The sequence below is a fragment of the Colossoma macropomum genome, unplaced genomic scaffold, assembly GCF_904425465.1.
Source record: "Colossoma macropomum unplaced genomic scaffold, Colossoma_macropomum, whole genome shotgun sequence".
Lineage (NCBI taxonomy): Eukaryota > Metazoa > Chordata > Actinopteri > Characiformes > Serrasalmidae > Colossoma > Colossoma macropomum.
Genome location: NW_023494803.1, coordinates 31820625 through 31841265, shown reverse-complemented (window position 1 = coordinate 31841265; position 20641 = coordinate 31820625). Strand labels below are relative to the sequence as shown.

General features: G+C 38.1%; 2 protein-coding genes across 6 annotated transcripts in view; one reads left to right on the top strand and one right to left on the bottom strand.

Moving 5' to 3' along the window:
- The window catches only part of ttll5 (tubulin tyrosine ligase-like family, member 5), a 73886-nt gene extending 59252 nt beyond the window's left edge, over positions 1-14634 (bottom strand). For all 3 annotated transcript variants that reach the window (XM_036593166.1, XM_036593167.1, XM_036593169.1), the window contains exons 1-12: positions 14525-14634; positions 13666-13795; positions 12340-12446; positions 11940-12022; positions 10862-10968; positions 10405-10535; positions 10168-10250; positions 7778-7847; positions 7582-7666; positions 5153-5254; positions 4430-4521; positions 3923-4030 (exon numbers count right to left, since the gene is read on the bottom strand). In XM_036593166.1, coding sequence (XP_036449059.1) covers positions 3923-4030; positions 4430-4521; positions 5153-5254; positions 7582-7666; positions 7778-7847; positions 10168-10250; positions 10405-10535; positions 10862-10968; positions 11940-12022; positions 12340-12446; positions 13666-13724 — 1027 coding nt within the window. In that variant the 5' untranslated portion in view covers positions 13725-13795; positions 14525-14634. The remainder of the gene's footprint in view (positions 1-3922; positions 4031-4429; positions 4522-5152; positions 5255-7581; positions 7667-7777; positions 7848-10167; positions 10251-10404; positions 10536-10861; positions 10969-11939; positions 12023-12339; positions 12447-13665; positions 13796-14524) is intronic.
- Positions 14635-15434: 800 nt separating this feature from the next.
- erg28 (ergosterol biosynthesis 28 homolog) lies at positions 15435-19040 on the top strand. Of its 3 annotated transcripts, none has more exons than XM_036593163.1 (5): positions 15435-15557; positions 15726-15981; positions 16817-16907; positions 17022-17140; positions 18249-19040. In XM_036593163.1, exons 2-5 carry the CDS (start codon positions 15849-15851, stop codon positions 18335-18337), a joined length of 432 nt encoding a protein of 143 aa, XP_036449056.1. In that variant the 5' UTR covers positions 15435-15557; positions 15726-15848; the 3' UTR covers positions 18338-19040. The 3 variants fall into 3 exon arrangements, with proteins under 3 accessions (XP_036449056.1, XP_036449057.1, XP_036449058.1); XM_036593164.1 differs by having other exon boundaries at positions 15467-15557; positions 15788-15981; XM_036593165.1 differs by having other exon boundaries at positions 15471-15557; positions 15777-15981.
- Positions 19041-20641: the final 1601 nt, after the last annotated feature.

Sequence of the window (20641 nt, the reverse complement as noted above, 5' to 3'; positions counted from 1 at the left end):
TTTTATTTGGCTTCAAACAGAAGAAAAAAGCATGGAAGGTTTGGGATAAATAATGGGGGGCCAAGCGAGGAAAAAAGGCTCAGGGATTTAAAAACAGAGAGCTAAAGCAGAGGGGGTGAAATGTGTAGAACTGTGATTGATGCAGGGGTAAAGGGGGAATGGGGATAAGAGGGCTGTAAAAGATGCAGGGAAGCAAGCCAGGGGTACACATTTTGAGATCTGTAATGGTGTGTGTGAGGGATGTGGTCGCAAAGTTCATTAAAACACAAGAGACAGAAAAAAGGCACAAAACTGGCACTAGGGCGGTACCCCTCATGGGAATATCTTCAGTACTTTTAACTAGGGAACATAATTGTACTATATTTCATTGCAAATACGGTTTTTAAGTTGACTCCATGCACTCTTGTCTTGACTCCAGGCTTTTAATGCTATCTTTCTAATTTAAAAGGTTAGGTTATGAAAAAGTACAAATATGCATCCGCTTCAGAAAGAAGACACAGTGTACTTTTAAAACTCATTTAAGGCACATAACTGTACCTTAAGACAATTGTTGTACCTTTGAGGGTGCATTTACCTTGTTCATATAGTGTACATCTGAACATTTTAATTTTCAAGAGAGCTCACAGAATCACTTTCTATTAGACGAACTGTTACACTACTCTATACTGTCAATGATGTGAGTCAGTGCCAATTACTATAAACACAACAGTGCCAATAGCAACTAGGACAACAAAAAAAATCTATGTATTTTTATTCCACCAATCTACTATAACTGAACAGTATTCCCGAGTCTTAGAGTATAAAAACAGAGGGAGCAATGGCTGGGAAGATAAATTGCAAGTCAAGCTCTGTAAAATGACCCCCGTCCTGCTTGACCAAAGCAGTGTGTTTTCTTTGGACTGAAGGCATAGCTCAGCATCTGTACATCTGGCCGAAGAGCTTTCCACCTCTGTCTTCTCTCTACTGCCTTTTCATTCTATGACAATGGAAAAGGCATATATTCAAGAAACTATTCATACTGATGCTAGTCGCATGATGGAACTAGACCAGCAACAACTAGCTCAGACGACACAATAAAATTCCTAAAAATCTTCATGTTGCATTCTTTGTTCATGTGATTTAGCGCTTACTACATGACAACGTCCATCCTTCTAAAGCAGAGGCCTGTGATCCTCAAGGGGCCTTCAGCCATTTCTGTTCTGTGAAAGTTATTTAAACATCTAAGCCTGGTAATCCGAAAGCCTTTACTACTTTGATCAGGGGTGTCTGAAGAAGCAATGAGACAAAAATGTGAACTAGCTAAGGCTTCCTCTTGTATACTGTATGTTTATGACAAGCCAGCATCACTTGCAGGTAACAGACACTGCTGTCTCACTGGCACTATATGGTGTCTTTGAATGACTCAAACAACACTGCAAATTAGCTTTGCAAAGACAAGGGAACAATCTATCATGATCACAAGTGATTCTCAAGTGCCATGTGGGTGGTATTGTACATCATCACACTATCACGATGGCATACTGTCATACTTAATCTATAATAAATCAGAAACTCATACCTCTCTGCTGATATAATCACTCTGGATTACAGTATTAAAGAAGACCTGTTGTTTTTGAATGCATACAGATGTTTACTGGCATCCTATGCCTATCTAGCCACATTTATCACATTCCACTGGCGCCTGCACCTGCATAGATTGCTCATCTTCAGTCACGTACTGTGCTGAACTGAACTTGCACTGGCCCCAATGCCAGCCCCCTAACGCCCACAACACCATAACTTCACCCTATTGGTCCAATGAAAGACCAAACATGACGGACGGTACGGGGGCTAAGAGAGAGAAACAGAGAAAGCGAGATATCATCTTCATGCAGGTGATTTCCAGTTAGCGTAGCTTAGAGCAGGTATATAGCATTTTCCGTCTAAACACCTCCAGAGGAACTATTATGTCTACGAACATGTTACAGTGCTAAAGGGATGACAGATGGATGGATGGATAGTGGAGGGAGAAAGAGAGAAAGAAAATTAAATGGTTACAGAGAAACAGAAGGGAGCGACCCTGGGAGGCTCAGTCGATGCACTTTCAGCCCATTCCAATTCAATTCCACTCAGCTCTTAGAGGGATTGCCAGATCAAGAGGAGGGTAAAGAGAGTGCCAAGGAGGGATGGAGAAACTGAGAGATACAGTGAGCCAAGGAAAGAGAGAGTAAGGGAGGGAGCAATTAATGCCAACATCAACACAGCTAATGGCTACAAACTACAGTTCACACGAGCCTGCTACAGCGCAGGCTTCAGTATAAAAGCCACTGAAATTAGAGATGTTAACGATTGATCAATTATAGGTCAGTAACTCTAATTTAAACAGATCCAGCTACCTGTGTCTAAATGTTAGGAAGTAATTACAATTTTTTAAATTCTTTTTAAAAGCTCTACATATTAGACATAATATCCATATTACGTATTACAAAATACATTTACCTGCTGAGGTTGGGCAGGTGAATAGCATATTGTCCATTCTAATAAATATGTGGTGGACACTTTCATTTACACTATACGCCAAAAGTATGTTAATACTCAAATTACTGGATTCAGATGTTTCAGCCACACCGTACACTAAACAGGTGTATAAAATCAAGCACATAGCCATGCAATGTCTCTCCACAGACAAATATTGCTAGGTGAATAGTTTGTATTGAAGAGCTCAATGACTTTAATCAGGGCACTGTCATAGGATGCCAACTTTGCCACAAGTCAGTTTGTGAAAATGGCATGCGTCAGCTGGAGTGGTGGATTGGACTCTGGAGCAGTAGAAACATCTAGACGCTTCACTACCCCAGCAGTCTGATGGACAAATCTGGGTTTGGCGATGTCTGGAGAACGCTACCTACTGGAATGCATAGTACAAACAGTGACATTTGGTGGAGGAGGGATAATGGTCTGGGGCTGTTTTTTAGGATTTGGGCTAGGCCCCTTAGTTCCAGTAAAGGGTAAAGTTAATGCTACAGTATACCAAGACATTTTAGACAATTGTATGCTTCCAACTTTGTGGAAACAGTTTGGGGAAGGTCCTTTCCTGTTCCAGAATGCCCAACAACAAAGCAAGGTATGGAGGAACTCAAATGGCCTACACAGGGTCCTGACCTCAACCCACTGAACACCTCTGAGATGAACTGGAACACCGATTGCAACCCAGGCCTTCTCGTCCAACATCAGTGCCTGAAGTCACAAATGTTCTTTTTACTGAATAGGCACAAATTCCCAAAGACACACTCCAAAATCTGGTGGAAAGCCTGCCCAGAAGAGTGGAGGCTGTTATAGATGCAAAGGGGGGCCAACTCCATATTAACACACATGAATGGGATGTCCAACAAGCTCATATAGGTGTGATGGTTAGGTGTCCACATACTTTTGACCTAATTAAGAAAACTACTTAAACTGTGACACAACCCCATAATTAATATAGGTCCATCTTATTAGAACAAAGATTGGAACAATAAAGTTTAGTAAGTTCTTATAAACCTGATTACACACTTAGTTACTGAGTAATTTGCAAAGAAATATGTTACAACTCACCTCAGTAGTTAACACCTCATTATAGCACAGAATGAAAAACAGTTGGCCTGCCTGCGTAATGCATTTAAGCGAAGCAATGCCGAAAGATACTGACTACGGGTGTGTGATGAGCAGAGGTTACAATTTTAACATCTGTGCTCATTCCACCATAAGCCACATTCATCTTTTTCTTTTAGTTAAAACAATGCAAGGTCATGATACAATAGTTGTAGTGTGGTTTACAGATTCCAAAGACCATACCCAAATACAACGTCATTTTCAGACAGTTCAAGTCCATTCAAATGTATAAAGATTTGTCTTTAATATTTTTATGGACCATAGCAATGTCAGTGTAAAGCAGAAGGCTTACCAAAGCAGTTGTTCCTATGAGGGGCAAACGTCTTGCAGGCTGTAGCAATCTGTATCTCTGCACTCAGCACAGCTTTAATGATCAGGTCCTCTATCTGACCCATCAGCACTGACATACAACAGGAAACAATGCTATTCAGTCACACAGCCCTGGTAGAAGATCATAATCAATCTGCTCGGTTTTACCATTCTAGCTCAACTCTAGCATAATTCTGATTCTTACACAAAATTACTTTTTAATTATCTAACAATAACAACACTGTGTTTGGGTCTCTAAGACTACTAAAGTGCATGACAGAAGTGTCTGATGCATGTCTGAATGAGAATACACTGCAATCTGTGTATAAACCCAAGAAATACTGGAAATTCATATAAATATAAACATATAAAATCCCTCTAATGATCCAGTCAGTATCATACTATCACACCATGCATGAAATAGCATAAGAGTATGGTTCACAACAATAGAACAGGTGAGTGTGATAAAGTAATGTGAGCTTCTACTCACATGTGGTGTCCTTTCCCTCCTGTCTCAAATACCTCAGCATTGCACTCATGCTCCATTTGTTCCCATAATCCTCTACTTCAGGGTCATCGCAGCTGAAAAGGAAGAACAGGCCCTCAGTGTCTGGTTTGCCAAAACAGCACTGAGAAATGAGCACAGTGCAACAATGTTGACATGATTAGCAAACAAGGGGATTATCTCACATCTGAGGATGCATTCCTTCTTCGTTTGTGAACAGGGAACAATGGTGAGTGATGATTTAACTGTTTTTCATGACAGCTAAAATCTTTTCCAATTAGTGTCATATTCATCTAATTCTACTACTTTAAGCCCCCCACAAGAAGAAAACAAGACCACATACAGCAAATATGTGATTTGTGATGGCAAGATGCATTATTCAGATTATGTATTTCTTCAGAGTGAAGACTACTCAAAGTTACAAACAGAAGTTATATGTGTACAGACATTCTTAGAGCGTAAGGATATTTTGCCATTTATATTTCTTTGGATATGACTAGATAGGGAGTTGCTTGATACACACATGCCTCTCCACTGATTCAGAACTGTTATGGTTGTATGTAACTCGATTAGTCTAAAATATGACAGAGCCAATAGACAGTTTCTCTTTTTTCAGTATTCAGTGTTCATAGCAACCTCTTTCAACTGAAGGAATGGGAGAAACTGAATACAAAAAGAACATTCATGTCTGAGTAAAGTCAACTTTACCTGACATAGTCACTGCTCTTCTTGTTTACACTGTAGTTGGTAAGGTGCATAAACTGGTTCTTGATGTTCTTCACAGCATGGTCATACTTCACAGTGGCAAATCTACAGTACAGTCAACCAAACAGAGGAAAGACTGGACAAATTAAGAGATGTTATAGCACACCATGTTTATAAATGGTTATATGTAAAGTTAATAAAAAGTAGCCAGAGTGCTTTGTAGAGATGTATAGCTACAAGAACACTTTACTTTACATTCTTGTCATATAATCCTTTAATAACAAAGGTGAACACAGAATTTCTATCAGAACCATCTAATCATGCTGTCCGAAGTAAACAGTCAATAAGACACATTTGGTGTGTTCTAGTCCATACATGAATACATTTCAAATATTGTGATTCATCACAATATTTGAAAAAGAGATTTAAAAAGATTGCAAGTTAAAAAATACTGTAAACTCAGGGTGAAAACATCCAAAAACATGGCTTGAAAAATTATAATTATTAGCATTATTTTCTTCCAAAAAGTGGAAGTCTTCCTTCTCAGTGTACAATAGTGCTGTATTTCACAGGGTGGACACCACATGTGGAATAATGAGAATTCCTTGGCATCGTGAGCACCTGAATGCCTGCAAAGCCACTGGAATGTCCAAGATAAAAGTTGGATTCGGAATTCTGCCAGGATTTATTACAGACAGTTAATAATGGTGCAAGGTGAAAATAAACTTGAGTGTCACTCTGTGAAGGCCATGCTTGTGCCAAGGCTAATAGCGACAGGCCAACCGTTTTATATTTTATCCCAGTCAGTCTGACCCCTGAGTCTCCCCAAGCCACACCTAGCCAATATATATCGAGTTCCCACAGTTTTATTTCCACAGTAAGCTGGACAGATGGTGATGTGACATCTGTATTACACAATCGGCAATCCCAGAGTAGAGAAATTGTATGAGGCCTTCACTTACTGTACGTTTTTTATTATAAAATTGCTTTAGACAGCTGTAATCTTACTTAATACATAATCAGGGTCTACAACAGTACTTACAAAACTTAGTACATTGATGTGATTCTTTTCATTACCCATATACTTATCTTATTGTTACATTTTGTACTGTTTAAAATAATTAAATCATTCTAAATCAGAAGAGTAATACTGCTCTACCACTTACAACTTTCCAGCACACTGTAATCTTTATCTCTTTCAATGTTCTTAGGGAAAATCTACACTTGTTAAACTTGATAGTGTTCATCCACTAGTGAGACAATGGAAAGCTTTGTAGACTTAGTATGTTTGTCCAAATTAACCAGAAACATTCCTGCTGCCATCTAGTGGTCTCTCTGCACAGATGAACAGCACTTTTTGGATGTCAGGATACTGCTGTACAGATGCCTAATGACAGGGAAAGGGTGCAATTTTGCCTGCACAGATTTTACAGGTGTTTATGGATCTCTCAACTCTCAGCATCGAACCATCTCTCCGAAATGTAACTGAGGCCAGGCCCAAACAAATCCTTGTGCCAGATCAGTGGTGGACGAAGTGCACAAATCATGTACTTGAGTTAAAGAAGAGATACTCAAGGTAAAATATTACTCCAGTAAAAGTAGAAGTCCTAACTTTAGACCTCCAATTGAGTAAAAGTACAAAAGTATTGCCTTCAAATGTACTTAAGTATCAAAAGTAAAAGTACTAAAACATTAATTAACTTAATGCAACTTAGTTACAAGTTTAAGTTTAATAAAAACTTGCTTTAAACACAGGTTCACAAATGTGTTTTCCTTTACTATATTGCATCTGTAGGTCTCTGTTCATAAACATAAACTAGCCGAAACACATTTACTATAAAATGAAATAGTGTTTGCATAAATTCAGAAAAAAAGACTCATGCCAGTCACAACTGCATGTATGCACATATTTCTATATTGTGATCTATTTACACAAAGTTAGTTCCATCATTTAGGTAGGAATGGGCACTCCCAAAATTTTACATTGCACTAACATTGAACTGTATGCTTGCACTGGGTCGGTATGTCCAACAGGTCAAAACAAGTTCAAAACAAAATGTGCACGCTGTACCCTGATTGGTGTGCTTGCTTCACGATTCTTTTGTTTTGAAGTTACGTTTTTATACACACATAAGCCAAAAGGAACAACAGATTTCACATAATGTAGTGGAGTAAAAAGTAAGATATTTGACTTTGAAATGTAGTGGAGTGAAAGCAAAAAGTCACGCAAAATGGAAATACTTCAGTAAAGTACAGACACACGAAAAAACTACTTAAGTACAGTAATGAATTAAATTTATTTCGTAACTATCCACCACTGTGCTAGCTGAAATATGGTTCTAGGATTCTGAACAAGACTCTAACACTATGTGACGCTATAGCTTGAGGGGCACACAAGAAAAAAAAAAGAAAGGCAAAAAGACAAGGTTCACCTGGCAAGTCCTTCTTCGTAAACATAGATGATGATGGGGTCATAGGAGGTCACTAGCACATATAACCGTACATCAAATTTAAAATCTGCAGAACAAAATAAGGAAATAAAGCAAAGATCATTACACAACAGAAGGAAATGCTATCTCTACTAAATTTTCCTCTTTACATGCTTATTTTTCTTTACTGAATACTCGCCATCAATCAGTAAAGGATTGCTAATGTATCGGGACACCAGTATGTTCTCATCCAGCGGAATCTGGCTTGGCTGGAAGAGTCAAAAAGACAAGAAAAGTTACATTTTAGAACATGATTACTTGTCACATCATCACTCATGTGCAACTGGCCTAAACTTTAAAGACTCCAAGCAATATTTTCCCTCTGTTTCTTATCGCACCCCCAATTCTCACATCCTAGATCCGCTTTGGGTTGAAACCAGTACTGTATGAATTCCTTGTGTAGAGTGTTCCTGAATAGCCCATGTGTCCTTAGTCCAAAACCAATAATCTCAAGCATATCCTATCATAAGAACATGATGATATCTCAACAAGAACAAAACAGTGGACTTTTTAAAACTGTTCAAATAGGTCCACATTTGGTGCAGCTGTAACAAGTAAAGTATACTCTACATATGTACACCACATGTGATTCTCACAAAACAGTATATTTCAGAGATCAAAAGTAATACAAACTAAGCACCACATACCATAATTCAAGTTAACTAGTGTTTTTACACAGCTTTGCTTATAAAATTTCTTAAGATGGAATAGGAGTATGTGGTCAGATTGTCATGACAGTGAATATCAGAACCAACAAAGCAATGAACCATTCCCGTGTCTGAAATTTGTTTCATCGGGGGGGTTATTAGATCAAGAGGCTCAGAAGCTGCCGCTACCAACTTCAGATCTGGCAACAGTTCACAGAAAACACACAAACAGAAAAAAAAAAAAAACCATTAACCATTCCTCTTTCCAAATATCACTAACATTCTTTCCACCTCTTCATGAGGGGGGGTGGGCACTACATACTATGGCCAAGGATGAAAATCATCAGAAACTCTGCCAAAAGAGGATTCCTTGATGTGTGTGATTTACTCCAAGGTGCATTAATGTCTAGGACACACATTTGTTTCTGGAACCACTTCACCATACAGTCAACTGGGTCTAATTATCACAGAACCAAATAGGCAGATTACTAGATAGTAATAGGGGAGCACCAACAAACACATTTTGGGTTTTGCTAAATAATTCTAAAAATATTTGAGAAACATATATAAATATTCAGCCTATATATTCAATATAAGAAGCCTACACATCTCTACTATAAACGAAAAAAGGTAAACTTTGATTTGAGCACCTACCACTTGTGAACAAGCTGAAAATGGAATGAGTGCAAATGTTACAACTTACCCTATTAACCCTATCAGGGTTAACTGTAACAGACTAACATGCTATTCATCAGAACAGTGTGGTAAACTATTGTAAATACAATTCAAAACATTTCTATTTTGCCTGAACTACACAAGCTTTCCAACCAAAATAACAAGAATACACACATCAAAAAATGAAAAAAATAACTATGGTGATTAACTAAAGTGAAAAACACCACAATTTACCAATTTTATAAATATTTTTGTATATCGTTCTAAATTTACAAATATTTTATCAACAACAAGAACAACAAATATCTGCACGACAAAATATATTTCATTTACAAGACATCTACAATATACAGTAAGTTTTCATTTACTTTGTGAGTAAAACGTTTAGAAAAAATATATAAATAGCAAAAAAGCTTAAACAACAGGCTAAACAGACACATTATATAGTGAGATATGCCTTTGATTGACTCTCACTGTTTACACTGGCTGGTTTAGCTGTAACACTGCTTTCAAACTAAGCCTGATATGTGGAGGCTGTACTTTAGCCTTGCTAGCTTTCGTTGTGAACTGCTTATATGCTTTAAAATTGCTCTGTTACAGCTAGTATAAAGGTGATTAAAATAAGTGTGCATTCTGTGACTTACACACACATCTCTGTGATTGAAAAACACAATACTTTCACACAAACAGGTACACTTAGAGTCACTTGACTATTAAACAGTAATGCATACTTGTTTACCCAAACTGGAAGTTGTGAGCTGTGAGGGAAAATGGTAACTGTATTTTCAAAGCTAGCTAGCTAAGCTAAGCTAAGATAACCTATGCTAACTCTTGGAAAAAAATGATAAAATAAGGTTACTTTCATCATACAAAAACTTCAGTGGAAATTTTGATAAATATCTGTTCAACTGATGTTTTTTCTACAATTTTTACAATAAATAATGATAGCTCTGCCATTTGCAATTGCTCATAAGACAAAGTAAAAACAAGAGATATGTTTTGACTCTGTTGTGAAGTCAATTCAGCTAGTATACTGGCAGTCAATGTAGTAAAATAACGAACACACTAAAGTGTGAGTCACTTCTAAATTGATTGATACAGCTACTATGAATATAAACGTTAACAAAAATCAAGAGAACTGAAACTCCCACAGGATCATAAACACTGAATGCTTCCTTTGTATCAGGTGCAATGGGGTCTCACTTACACTGCTGACCAGGTAGATACCCCTGCCTCTGGAAGATGCCACAGGTTTGATAATCCATGGGCCCTTATCCTTGCAGAAGTAATCTACAGTTCAAATGAGGAGAGAGAGGAAAGCATTAAAATACAGCGGAAGAGCAAATAAGTGCAGAGCTTTCATACTTTATGATGTTTACTTTCAGCATGAGCAAAAAGCTAAACAGAGATGTTAGCAAAGCTTATCAGAGGGGGGCACACTCACTGCAGAATTCCTGGTATTCAGCAGGAAGCACGAAGGTCTGGGGCACAATGTGGAAGTTCTGAAAGCCGTGTGTCTGCTGCATCCTCTGAATGTTTTTGTAAAGCCGATCTTTCCGCGTCAGCTCATATGACCTGTAAACAAACAATAGCATTAACCATAAGAATGAGGGAGTGAGATCGACATCAAGAACAATCAGAGAAAACTTATAACACTATGGCTGCTACAGATCCAGCATGGCATGTTTTGGTCTATTACAATCTATATTACAAGACTACAGTCTGTGTAGCTTTAGGATGCAGTAACACATGCTTGTTTGCATAAAAGCCTATTACACTGACATCTATTTTAACACCAGAAGAGAGGGCTACACTTGTTCTTTAAAACAGGTGTGTCCTGCACAGTAAATACATGTTAAATTATTTTAAAGGAATGCACATACACACATAGACCAACATACCTGGGGAAGTGGTTGACTTTCTGGAAATCTTGAAGAGTGCGAAGCAGGTAAGTCTTAAGGTGGGAGCCTGTCCACATCAGGTTGAAGTCATTACTGTTTGGGTGTACCTAAACATACGTAAGTACATCAAGGACAAATAAAATAAAAAGTAAGTTATACAGACAAAGAACTGTGGTAAGGATTAAGTGAACATAGTATAAGATATTTTCATGGACATTGTTAACATTTCACTGAGCTCAACGACTAACATTTAAATCAAATCAAGTGCCTTGATATAATGTATCTTCTATTATACAGCACTTCCATTTTTCCCAGCTGAAACATTGACCTTTGTATAACACAGTCAAACTACTCCAATCTGTTGCCCCTCCCCTCACCCTGCCTCTCTCTCCCGCTCTCTTTGTGGAGGCAGATTTGGCATAGCCATCCATACTGGCTATGAGAAACCCAGATGTTAGCAATAGAAGTTTATTAAACCTTGGCTGAAGCGCTGCTGTGGTAGATACTAGCCCTGCCTTTGATGATGATTTTAGGGGAAGTCCAGCAGTACTGAAGTGAAATAAAATGGGCATTAATAGTAAGTACTCAGATGGCGTGATAATAGTGCAAGCACTCCCTCGTGAATCAGGATTAGCAATTTTGGAGGCCAGTCCCTTTGCATTCCTGAGCTTTGACATCGACGGTGTCAGTTTGGGGGAAACAAAGACTCCTTTACTGTATTCTGTTACATGGATGTGAGCCTTACAGCATGGTGGCTGATTTACCTACCCAGATTCATGTCTGTTAGGTTGCTTCAAAGTATGGGTAGAGATATATTAAAAGGTTTTTACATTCAAAAAATTAATTAAATAGTGAAAAAAAATTCAACTAGTGTTCATCTACAACAAATAGCAGGTGACTAAAATATAAACTGAAAAACACAGTGAGTCATACTGACCACTGCTAAAAGGTTAAAGTAGAGTTGTCAACTCTACTTTAACCTTTTAACATAATCTAAAGTCAACTACCAAAAATTGTGATGATAAGCACAATTTAACTGGAATTATTGTCAGTGTGCTGTCAGTACATGATGCTCTACCTCATGGAATCCATGACTCACAAGTATGCCACGCACAAGTCGGCTCTCAGTGCGCACAATCTTGAAAGCTAAGTTATATTTTTCTGCAAAGAGAAAATAAATCAGTTACAGCTTCAGAGATTTAAACTCTAAATCCTTAGTATTTCAATAGCAATAACACAGATTAAGATTTTTAAAAATGACATGCTAACCTAGACTACTGAAGGCTCATTAAGGAGCCACCGAAAGGTTGCATCAACACAAAAAGCCTTGTGAGGGCACGCCCAGTGACAGGTGTGCTTGCCAAATCACATAAAACAATGTGTAACTCAATTACATTGTCATTTCCCTGCCACAAGTCTTCAGTACATTTATGACTTTACAACAGATGGAAGCTGTTGTGTCCTAATTGCCTTAATACCTCCAATGGAGCGAATGTTTGCATCTTTCAACACAATAGCTTCAGCATGGAACAGTAAAACCGGGATCTTCCTGCTGACGCCACTCCAGGCAATGCAGGGATGACATCTAAGGGAGTAGGGATGAGAGGAAAGAGAAAACATATAATGTCAGTTGAACATCGTGAGTCCTAGAGATCTACTTTACTGAGATACAGTATACTTAGCATCTATTGTGGTCACACAGAATTGCACAAAAACTCAGCATGCTTTTTTTGTAAAAGAATACAAACTATACCATTACATTCAAGCAGTGGTAGTGATAAAATGGCATGTGGATGGCGTGCTCTACTGGAAATGACGGTGGTGATAAGCAGATCACATAACAGAGAGACATATAAACAGTGGCTGCGCTGTCAGTTTATGCATATCTATCCAGGCCTGTGAAAAAAAAAACACACAGCAGCCTGTATAGAATGACTGTATGTAAGATAAAACAAGCCCCATGAACCTCTAATGGAAGCAAGTAATAAGTTGTCAAAATCAAAATTAGCTGAGAAAACCCTCATCAAGATAAAAGGACTAGACCAGTCACCTGACACTTGATGAAAACATCAACTATTTTTTCCTTCTTTTGACATGTGATGTGAAATGCTGAACATTACAAAATGGTTATGATTTACTGGCAGTCAAAACATTTTAAAATAATAGTACAGTTGATGGGTTTACTAAGAGTCTTGACTGTAGAATACTTCCAGACATTCTGAAGTACCTGAGAAAGCTTCTGTTACTAGAGACTAATGAGTTGGTTAAAGAACAAACTCTTTCCATTTTTGGCTCAGAGTTAATTCAGGAGATTTGTTAAAGAGTATGCAGTAAAATTTCTCAATCAGTAATGCTTACTTTAATGAAACCTTGGACTAACCATGTTTCAGGTTAAAGTTTACTCAGCACTGGTCTACTTTGTGAGAAATGCATCTAAAATATTTTTCCAGGCATTAAAAGTAATAAATAATTTACTGTGTTCTCTGATAACCATTATCTTAAGCAAGGAAAATGATGTCTTAATAAGCCAATGAATAAGAACATAACATCAACTGTAAAACAACAATACTAAGTTATTTTGGGAGTGACTACACCAGACAGTGCCTATTTCAGTCACGTCAAGTACAGTTCAGAGATTATCTCTATAAATATCACCGCACCTCTTAACTCTACAGAACAAATTTAAGTAGCACCAAGAAAACATGAAGAAATCTAAATGTTACATCGCTGCTTTCCCAATCTGTGTGCATGCAGAACGCAAAAGTGATCAATTTGATGCCAAGATGAGCTGCACAGCCACTTACACCGGCTCATCTTCTGACGGAGCCTCCGAATCCTCTTTATCCCGGGTCACAGCTGGCATTTCCACCACAGAGATGGAGATGTTCTGCTCTGTGTCAGCTGAATGTGGTTATGACAGGACACATCTCCAACCTGCAGACACCATTCAAAACAAAGTAATGTTTGTGTAATCATGGAGAAAGTTTTTTAATCAATGCCAAATGCAAATGCAAGACAACCTCTTTCCGAATTAAAGCTAACCGCCAGGAAAAGCCATCTACAGACGTCAATAATGACCAGCAAGTAAACCTTCATTGTCAGCTAGTATAGTCAGTGAGTTATAGATAGTAAGTCACTAATGAAAGCTAGCATAAATTACTCGTTTAGGTGTCCTATGAGAAACTGAAAGGATGAACATTTCAATTTAACTAACACTAATGCTGTCAATCACTGTTATTGACTACTCAAAAACAGTAAGACTACGAAGCTGATAATATCTAAGCTAGCTAACGCTAACTTAGCTAAGCCTGATCTCATTTAATACCAGAGTCATGGTAACTTTCTATCAAAACAGTCAAAACACATTAAAGCAAACAAAAGAAGCGACACAACAACAAGCAACGTTAACATCGGGAACAAGTTATGTTATATCATACACTAAATCTAGCATTTTATACTAACTCGTTGGCTCGCTGAACAGCTTTAACAGCGTTAGCTAAAACTGGACTGAGGGTTAGAGTTAACGTAGGTTATCTTAGCTTAGCTTAGCTTAGCTAGCTAACTGTGAAAATACAGTCACCATTCTCCCTCGCAACTCACAACTTCCAGGTCGGGTAAACGAGTACGCATTACTGTTTAATAGTCAAGTGGCTCTGAGCGTACCTGTTTGTGTGAAAGTAAAATGTTCCACAGTGAAGCACAGGTGTAAGTGATGCAGTTAGCCTCACTGGCTAGCTCCTCTTTCCCCACCGCTGTAACTATAACAACCAACTGGCAACCATTGAGCTGCGCATGCGCGGCTATATGTTGCTGAGGTTCACGTGTCTTTCTGCGTTGGTGTTTCTCCAGAGACGCGGCTGGAGCCCGTTTCTCAGAGCCAGATTAAGCCTAACCCCAGACTAAAAGAAGATTTTCAATGAGGACTCAGCACTGGGGTTGCAGTTTAGCCTAAGACTATGCTTAAGCCATGTTTGAGAAATAAGCTTCTGAAGTTGTCGACTTACATGTGGGGTGTTGGTGTATGCAAAAATACACACACAGGATATTTGTGTAATAATGTTTTATTTTGATGTATTTTGATTGTATTTTTATTCATATCTTGTCTGTTGCTGCTTATATTTTTTATTCAACGCTTCTTGCTAAAGCTCTTACAGCTGCATTACGTTATTCTTCTTCTTCTTCTTCTTCTTCTTATTATTATTATTATATTCATACAGGCTCATTATTTTCCCTCAGTCAGTTCAGAGAATGAGTTGGGTTAGTGAGTTTTATTATTGTTGTTCTAAAATACAAGAAGAATTTCCCAGCAAACTGCAGCATTTAGTACAACACTGAGAGTGTTCGTTACCTCCTCTGCTGTTGTACAGGCTTGACTTCTGTATTTCTAAATCCAGTTTACTGAGCAGTCCGGTTTGGTGAAACACCCCAGGGCTCGAACTCGTGTGTCGGTTGCCAGACGCTCGTAGTCTTGCAGTGATTGGAGGAATACACAGAAATGGGCGGGGTCTTGAACCACGTGTTTTCAAACGGTCCACTGAGGTGGAGGTGCGACAATCGTCCGCAGCTTCTAATTGGTCCAATGTTATGTCCCTACAGTAATTATTACTGAGGGGGAGGTGTCCAAAAATGCTGTTTTGCTGCAGCGAGTGCTCGCTGCAATGGGGCAGGAGGGCTAAGCGTTCAGCTTCTGCTACAGGTAAATGTAACTGCTTAATCTGAAGTGGGAATAATTCTCATGTCCTTGTAGACATGTTTGAAGCTAAGCACCCATTAATAGTAATTCGCCAAGCTTAGCTACCTAAAGTCAGTAGAAATATTTTGCTTCAGCTAATGCTAGGTTTGTTTTTCTTTCTTCGACCTGTAGGTCTGTGTGCCTCGAATTTCATCTGTTAATGCAACTCTAATCAATCTAAAGTTCTGGTTTAGGAGAGCGCTGGACGCAGACGCGCTGGTCAGTAGTGAGTTTCCGTTAGTGGTCTCAGGAAATATGAGTCGTTTTTTGAACGTACTGCGGAGCTGGTTGGTCATGGTATCTGTCATCGCCGTGGGAAATACAGTCCAAAGCTTCCGCGACCACAGCTTTCTCTCCGAAAAACTTTACACAGGCACACCTGATTTTGGTGAGTGCAAACAACTGCTGTAATTTTGAAGTAATATACAGTACAGCTTAGAATAACATACTGTTACGGGGGCTGATGTCCATTCTTAACAGTTTACTGTATAGTTTGCAGTCATTTTCTGTAAAAAAAAATAACGCTCACTATCCCAGAATTCACTGAAATCTCTACAAATGAGAAATGGGAAAACTAGGGACATTGGATTCAACTTCTACAGCATTAACACAAAATTTCACAAACACAAGATTTCATTAAAAAATTAACATGTATGTAAAGTTTAAATCTTTTACACATAATAGAGAAGAGAGAGAAAGTAGTTTGGTTTGATGGGCTATATAGAGGTGGAGCCAGTCAATCAGTAGGTTGTTGTGGGAAATGATATAGTCGCAGTAGTGTAGCTCCCACAAGACCAGCCATGGTTCTTGGGCTGCCTGGGCTATCGGCTCTGATGCACGTGATCTGGTTGCACTGGGTCCACGCCAGGGAATAAACATCACCTGTAGTTGTGTACGCTGAAGTCTTGGCAACTGAACTGACCTCCACACTCAGTGTTATCATATGTAGCGTATTATAGTTATGATTTATATGTTTAGTTTACGATAGGTTTACACTTTCTGTCCAATTTATCTGTAAAGTGCATTAATGTAAACATTCAGTTACTGTGTGTTTAATGCTGTGATTTTATGGTAAAACATTCTTTCTGTTAAAGTAAATTTTACAGAAATTTTTTTTTACAGTTTGTACAGTTTGTATGTCTCCTCCATGTAAACAATTAATGAGATCAGACAGATCTGTGATACTAAGTTACCTACAATGTTCCTGCTTTTTTATTCCTCAGTAAATGGCCTTCAGGCAAGAACCTTTGGGATATGGACCTTACTGTCATCCATCATTCGTTGTGCCTGTGCCATGGACATTCAGAACAGAACGTAGGGAAATCACAAAGTTATTTTGTTGATTTTACTTAGTTTGAAATGACAAATGTGCAAAAAACTAAATGCTTGCATTGTCCTTGACTCTTGTTGTCTCTCTTCCCACCTTAGGCTTTATCATATAACCTTGTGGACATTTGTTCTGGCTCTTGGCCATTTCCTATCTGAAGCCTTTATCTATAAAACAGCCCCACTTACCATTGGAGTCATGGCCCCTCTTTTTGTGGCAGGTGAGTTGGGCAGGCATCATAATGAAAGACAGATGTGTATGATTTTGTTTGTAACATGCTGCTACATCATCATATCACAATCTGCTAAATGACTGTAACATTATGAGATACTGCTGGTTTAGGAAAGGTGAATATCAGTGATGTCTGGATAGGTGGGCATCCTCACCACTCACTGTATTTCCCATGTACTGTATAATTAAAGGGTCCATATCATGGAAAAATAAATTTCTATTGCTGTTTTGAAATTATAAGAAGCAATATGTAAACACTGTTAAAGTTTCAAAACATACCATTTGCTACATATACTTAATGTTTTATCTAATGTAATGTCTTTAGCTAATCACCTTTTTTTCGCATGGCGGTGTAATCATGGAGTGAGGGTGTTATAATGGCTTAGTAAGCCCATAATATCATAACAAAGGCCCTGTGCAGTTGAACAGCTGAAGACTTGTATAACAGAAGAATGGCAAAACATAGCACTTTCAAAACAGAATCAGTTTGTGTCTTCAGCCACCAAATTATAACTAGGTGTTTTTGAAGGGAAAGATGAATTGGGTTTGAACAAGCCAAGATAACACTAAGAAATAATTGGTAATAGTTGTTGTTTTAAATAAGTGCATTCATTAATGTTTCAAATGTGAAAGTTTCAAATTGAGCAAAAGAATTCATTCATGCTCTTTGATATTACAGTACAGCATAATAGGAGGAAAAAAGAAAACATTACTCATAAAGGAGCACATGCTGGTTATGTAACTCATGATTAGACAAAATCTTTGCCCTCTGCAGACATGGTCAAATAACAAAGTACACCGTCAATAACAAAGTACACAGACACAAATGCATCTCTTCCTATTTCTAGCTGAGTATATGGCAAATTAATCAGAGGTGGGTGTATGCAGTATACCAGCATTTACGCACCACTGTACTAGTGGAGAGGATTAGTAATAGTCAGATTTAAAACACTAGCACGTCTTGTACTTGAGTATTAGTTATGTTGTCACAGCTCATGAATGCAAATACAGGCATGTTAAACCTTCATTATGAACCTTCACTTCATATTTTACTGTATGGTAGCCTCATCGTTTTTCTTTTGCCATTTTATTTCTAGGTTTTTCTATTGTGGGCATGTTAATTGGGTTCCAGTGTATAACGGATCCGGAGGAAGTAAGTGGAGCGAGGCAGAAGAAGAGAAACTGAATCTATGCCTCAGTGACTCGGTGTCCTTCAGTTGCTGGATGTGACTGAATTGGTTCATTTCCATTGCCTAAGGACAAAGACCGTGGAACTGGACAGAACTTCTGAATGCCCTATTCCAGATTTACACTGACCACTGTGTGGCCTATAAGCAGCGCATTTTTGTAATCTCACAAAATCAGACTGAGCGGTGATGTCAATCATTTAAAGCATACTGAACTGTTCTTCAATCAAAATGATACAGGCAATGTTATGTTAGATAATCTGGGACTTCTGCATACCATCTCACCTCTGGAATAATGTTGAACATCACCTTTTTTCAATTTGCCAAATAGAAACAGTAATAAAGAAATCTTTTATGTAATGTGTAGAGAAACACAGGGGCATTAATAATTCAAATGATTTGTTAAATTAATTGTAGTGATTCTAAGTTGAATGTTTATTTTTGGTGACCTGCACTCAGTAAGAGTCCTTCGATGCCTTTTTGTTTAATCATCACTGAGTTGTGTACGAATCCAAGCTCACATGAATGGGTTTTCCATTTCACCTGTTCACTGGTTGTCATGACATCTTCATAACTGGTATGTATGCATGTAGAAGTATATTGTAAAAGATAAAACTTAACTCACTTAAAGAAGAATGGCTTTGTCTTTGCCAATGGACAGAATGGACAGATATCAAGAATAAATATCTCGGAAAAAAAATATTTATTTTAACAGATTAGCAGTTAACATTCACACACTCTGAATATGGCAAACTGTTGACTAAATAACTATTATTAAATAGGAGATCAAATTAAAACTCTTCATTTAACATATATACAAAATCTTTATATAAAAAATAAATATAAATTCAGGTCAGTTTAATCTCCAGAGACCCAGAGTTGTAGTGGAGGCCCTGCTGAGTATAATGCAAATACTTTGTGAATACAGTATAGATTTAAATAGAAAGATCACTTACATACCAGACTGAATATCAGAGCACTGGATGTTTTAAGTAATACATTTAGTACAATAGCATAACATAACAATATATTTTAATTAGACCAGAGTATACAATATGTCGTAATACAAGAACTGAGGGGATGTGCTAGAGAAAATCCCTTATATGGGTATCATCTACCATAACCTCTGCTGAGATTACAAAAGATGCTAATGCTATAGAATCCAAAATCAACAGATATGGTGCTTCCTTAGCTTCTTCATTAAATGAAATAACTAGTATACAACTATATAATAAAAAGTCAGTTTAAAGACTTCTAAGAAGTTCTAAATACATTAAATGTATTACATAAAAATTACTAGCCTTCAGACAGCAAATCATAGTTTCCAAATTTTATCAATCTTATAGGGCCTCTAGTGTCAGCCGACTGTTGCCATGGGTTTTCTCATATATACACTATATACATATATACCCCCTTTACTCTTCTAGGAAGGCTTTACCCTAGATGCTGTAATGTTACCGTGATATAATGTGATTGAATTAAGGGCATTAATGGGATCAAGTGCTGATGTTGTATGATTACTTCTGGATAACAAATGACACTCCAGCTCATCCCAAAGGTATTTGAAGGTAATCCATCACTCCAGAGAACGCAGTTCCACTGCTCCATGCTCAATGCTGGGGGGGGCTCTATTCCCCTTTAGCTGATGCTTGGCATTGGGCATGGTGACCTTAGGCCCATATGCAGCTCAAGGTAGCTGAATTTATTAATGAGAAGGTGTGTTTGTAGATATGTATACATACATATATATATATATATACTTACTTACTATATAGGTGCACTTTGTAGTTCTACCAATACAGACTGTAGTCCATCTGGCTCTCTGCATGCTTTTTACCCTGTTCTTCAGTGGTCAAGACCCCCATGGACCCTCACAGAGCAGGTACTATTTGGGTGGTGGATCATTCTCAGCACTGCAGTAACACTGATGTGGTGGTGGTGTGTTAGTATGTGTGTGTGGATCAGACACAGCAGTGCTGCTGGAGTTTTTAAACACCTCAGTGTCACTGCTGGACTAAGAATAGTCCACCAACCAAAAATATCCAGCAAACAGCCTCCTGTGGGCAGCGTCCTGTGACCACTGATGAAGGTCTAGAGACCAACATAATCTATGCTGACACACATGAGCTGCTGTCTCTGACTTTACATTTACAAGGTGGACCAACAAGGTAATAGAGTGGACATTAAGTGGACACAGTGTTTAAAAACAGCAGCACTGCTGTGTCTGATCCACTCGTATCAGTGCAACACACACTAACACACTCCCACCACGTCAGTGTTACTGCAGTGCTGAGAATGATCCA

What these genes read in the sequence shown, in the direction of transcription:
- erg28 (XM_036593163.1), top strand. Translation starts at nt 15,849, where the DNA reads ATGAGTCGTTTTTTGAACGTACTGCGGAGCTGGTTGGTCATGGTATCT. An exon ending in CACAGGCACACCTGATTTTG is followed by an intron (nt 15,982 to 16,816) that starts GTGAGTGCAAAC and finishes TTTATTCCTCAG; the next exon opens with TAAATGGCCTTCAGGCAAGA. An exon ending in GGCCCCTCTTTTTGTGGCAG is followed by an intron (nt 17,141 to 18,248) that starts GTGAGTTGGGCA and finishes TTTTATTTCTAG; the next exon opens with GTTTTTCTATTGTGGGCATG.